Below are 4,232 nucleotides of genomic sequence, written 5' to 3'. Positions count from 1 at the left end.
GAAACTTTTAAATAGGCATTTAATTAGCCTGTGTGTGTTGCCTCGGAACAAAACCCTGCTGGGAGCCTTTGGAGCGACGTCTTCCAAAGAGGCGGTCAATATGCAAAATTGATGACTACACTTTCTTTGTGGCTCGGCCATTGTGCGCGGGGTGCTTATGAAGTCTAATCCAATCATAAATTGCGGCCCCGGACCAATGGGGAGCCCCGGGGCGGCCGGTGAATGAAGCTCCGGAGGAGAACTTTGTTGAACCCCATTGTTGGGGCTGTCACCGCTCAAAGAGCCCGAGCGGGGCTGACCACTATAAAACCCCGCATCCAGGAGGAAGGGCACAGAGAACCCTGCCCGGCTCGCCAGCGGGATCTTGGCAAGAGGGCACGCAGACAGACAGGCAGGCAGGCAGACGGCCGGGAGGGCGGGCGGGCGGCCCCGGCGATTATGTTCCCCAGCCTCATCGCCCCGCCGGCCGTGTACCCCAGCCTGCTGCGGCCCACGCCCACCCTCACCTTGCCGCAGTCGCTGCAATCCGCTTTCTCCGGCCACTCCGGATTCCTGGTGGAGGACCTGATCCGGATCGGCCGGCCCTCCGCCTTTCCGCCGCGAAGCGCCCCGGCGCCCAGCATGTCCCCCCCGGCCGCCCGCACGGACGCGGCCACGCCGGAGCTCGGCAGCCCGGCCGCCTCCAGGAGGGGCTGCCCGCCCCCGGCCTCCGCCTCCCCCGGCGGGGACTCCACTTTCCTCAAGTTTGGGGTCAACGCCATCCTGGCCTCCGCCCCCCGCGCCGGTAAGCGGGGGTGGGGGCGGCGAGGGGAGGGGGAGAGGGACGGGAGGGAGCGGGCTTCGGGGCGAGGAGGAGGAGGAGGAGGGAGGAAGGCAGGCAGGGACCCTCCGGGGTCCGGCTCCGCAGCCTCGGCGCCGGGAGCGGGCGGGCGCCTGGACGGGGGCAGCGGAGCCCCGAGCTCGCCCTGCCCTGCCTTGCCCTCCTCTCTCCCTGCAGCCTCCGTCCCGGCCTCCCTACCCCCTTCGTCCCCGGCCGCAGGACCCCCCCGGAGCCTAACCCTCTTTCTCTCCTAGAGTCCTCGCCGGCGGTACTGCAGAGCGGCCCCCCCAAGGCGTTCTCCTTCCCGTACTTTGACGGATCCTTCCAGCCTTTCATCAGATCCTCCTACTTCCCAGGTAGCCCCCCCCCCCCCGCCCCGGCCCCCTGCCCTCTTTCAGCACCACAGCCGCAGCGGCCAGCTCCCGCGTGCCCGCGCCAAGCGCGCCCCCGACGCACCTGCGGCGCGCCCCCGACGCGGGGAAACGGGGGGGGGCGCGGCGGGGGGGGGACACCGCGGTCCTGCCCGCACCGCCCCGGCCCGATGCGGGGAGAGCAGCTCGCAATAATCCCCCCAAATCTAATTACCCCAACAAGCCATTAATGTGAAGGGAAAACAGGGGAAGGGGGGAAGAGGAAGAAATACCCCGAGCTCCTCCATTCATGCTCCGGATAATGGAATTTGCTCCCTTTCTCCGGCGGGTGAATAGCCTAACAAAAACAACTTGAGCTTTATAAATAGCTTTTCATGTCCATTTAATGAAAATGATTTGGGGAAAGAGACGATTGTGCCATCAGTATTCTCCCGAGGAGCCTGGCATGCCGTTGTGTTTAGTTTGAAAGTGTAAATCTCTTTTGTCCCAATAATATATGGCGTTAGCTGCTTGTCCTCAGTCTTTTTCTGTTAGTTCATTACTACACAATTACCATTCACGCTTCATTAGCATCTCTGTCTCTCTTGGGGAGGTTCTCCCCCCCCCCCTTTTTTTTTTTTTTAAAGGCAAAACTCTGCCCTTTTTATCATACCAATGCCATTGGGAGCCAGGCAATGTGCTAATTAGCTGATACTTTTCATGTCTTCGGGTTGAATTCTCCAACTTGGGGGAGGGAGGGAGGGAAGAAGGGGGGAGAAGAGATTAATATAAGAAGCCGAATACCGATTGATCAGAACTGCGTCTGAAGAGGGCTGGTTTTGTTCGAGCTAGCAAAGTCCTCATTTTCATCTCAAGCATAAAAAGAAGGATCTGAGACGATAAAAGCTTTTTTCAAAAAAAAAAAAAAAAAAAAAAACAACAACAAGTGCTGAGCAGCAGAGCGAGGTTTTTTCTTACACCTCCATCTCAGGGACCCCTGAGCCCCCCAACAGAGCAGGCCACCACTGTCACATCTCACGTGTTTGAGCCGACGGCTCTAATCCTGGTTACTGGGGGGTTATTTGGGCAGAAGGCTCCTTCTGGGGCCTCAGCTGACCCGTCCAGTGGGGTGCCCTCCGCTCAGCCCCCTCGCTCTCCCACAGCCACCTCGGCCGTCGTGCCCATCCCCGGCACCTTCTCGTGGCCCCTGGCCGCCCGCGGCAAGCCCCGCCGCGGCATGCTGCGTCGCGCCGTCTTCTCCGACGTGCAGCGCAAGGCACTGGAGAAGATGTTTCAGAAGCAGAAGTACATCAGCAAGCCCGACAGGAAGAAGTTGGCGGCCAAGCTGGGCCTCAAGGACTCGCAGGTGAACGGGGTGATGGCGGGGAAGGGGGGCGAGAAGAGCCAGGGCTGGGTCAAGAGCAGGGGAGGGGAAAGGGGGATGGGAGAGGGGAGAGCTGCAGGGCCATGAGCCTTGGCCAGAGCCATGGGAGCAGCACGATCCCTGGTTGGGATGGATCACAGCCCTACCACCCCCCTACCACCCAGAGGCCAGGATCAGGCTGTGCATTCCTGTTAGCTCCGTCACAGACACGGCCGACACGGGCATGCAGCCAGCAGGGCCTCACTGGTTCCTGCTTTACTGAACAGCTTGTGTCTGGCTTACCTCCCGCCCAGGTGAAGATCTGGTTCCAGAACAGGAGAATGAAGTGGAGGAACTCCAAGGAAAGAGAGCTCCTCTCTTCTGGTGGCTGCAGAGAACAAACCCTCCCCACCAAGTTCAACCCTCACCCGGACCTCAGCGACGTCGGCAAGAAGTGCGCAGGAGAGGAGGAGGAGGAAGAGGAAGCTCCCATCGCGTGCCTGCCCAGCCCCCGGCACCCCTTAAGCTACCACCAGTCCCCAGAGCACCTGCACTTGCGGGACAGACTGGACTCCCAGATGCCTCCTTCCCCATCTCATTCCAGCAGCCCCAGCAAACCTTCAGACTTCTCAGACTCAGAGGAAGAGGATGATGAGGAGGAAGAAGAAGAGGAGGAGATCACGGTCTCTTAGGTCACCTGCCTGCCACTACCATTGCACGGGGACATTGCAAAGATGTAAATAACAGAGTGCTATAAATTGAAGAGGCCACATCCCACCTGCATGTCCACATGCTTCTCCAGGGCAGGTTCTTTACCACTCAGACGTAAGCCTCCCTGCTCAGAGGTATTCCTTATTTTGTGTCCCACGTGAAGGCTTTCATACTTGTAGCATCAGTCAGCCTTCTCATAACCCCTTCTCCACGCTTCCCAACCAGCACGTGCTCAGCTAGCTGTACTCCCCTGAAAGCAAGCACCAGGCAGCTCCTCCCCTTACAGCAGGGAAGAGAGCGCATCCTACAGCGGGAAATGCTTTTTCCAGACCAAACACCGTCATCAACAACAACAAAAATAAAAACACCGCGGCTGTTTTTACCACTGTTCAAGAGCATTTCCAGCAGCTACTAAAACTTGGAAACCTGAAGACCGTCTGACCTTGCAGCTTGCTCCTCCAAAGGTCAGTAACGTGAAGGAGGTACAGCCCAGCGCCGCCTCCCCCCTCGCTCACCCCAAGCAGCACGGCACCTGCACAACAAGCCCCTGGACATCACCACTGCTGATGTAAGGTATAAGGTAACAGCATGCCTTGTGCAATGGGGACCTCCGGTGTTTATCTATTTCCCCTTTTAATTGTGCATCGTTCTTCCCTACTGTAGGCACATCACTTTTCTGCCCACAGGCCTGTGTTTGTTTTCCACTTTGCCTCTGCTGTTTGTGATGTGGACAGAGGAAAGTGGATGTGCCTCTTTGATTTTGACTGAACTTCGCTGTCTTTGCACAGCTTATATGAACTGTACGCTATTTTGTACACTTACTCTGTATGGATGTTTTATACCAAGGTTATTGTGAATGAATATAACAACGGCTCAACAAGGTTTCCCTTTTTCTTTTTTTTAAAGAAACAACAGCTAAACTACACACAAATGCAGCTGTTTAATTGTGTAACTTATAAAGAAACGCCTTTATTTTGTATTTTACTGT

The 4,232-nt window shown here is 57.3% G+C and overlaps 1 protein-coding gene across 1 annotated transcript; it reads left to right on the top strand.

Annotated features, from left to right (window-relative positions):
* Window positions 1–352: 352 nt before the first annotated feature.
* Window positions 353–4,232, top strand: DBX1 (developing brain homeobox 1). Its single transcript, XM_040559865.1, has 4 exons — window positions 353–784; window positions 1,075–1,176; window positions 2,334–2,536; window positions 2,848–4,232. Exons 1-4 carry the CDS (start codon window positions 439–441, stop codon window positions 3,223–3,225), a joined length of 1,029 nt encoding a protein of 342 aa, XP_040415799.1. The 5' UTR covers window positions 353–438; the 3' UTR covers window positions 3,226–4,232.

The sequence above is a fragment of the Cygnus olor genome, chromosome 5 (assembly GCF_009769625.2).
Source record: "Cygnus olor isolate bCygOlo1 chromosome 5, bCygOlo1.pri.v2, whole genome shotgun sequence".
NCBI lineage: Eukaryota > Metazoa > Chordata > Aves > Anseriformes > Anatidae > Cygnus > Cygnus olor.
This window is presented reverse-complemented; position numbering and strand designations above follow the sequence as displayed.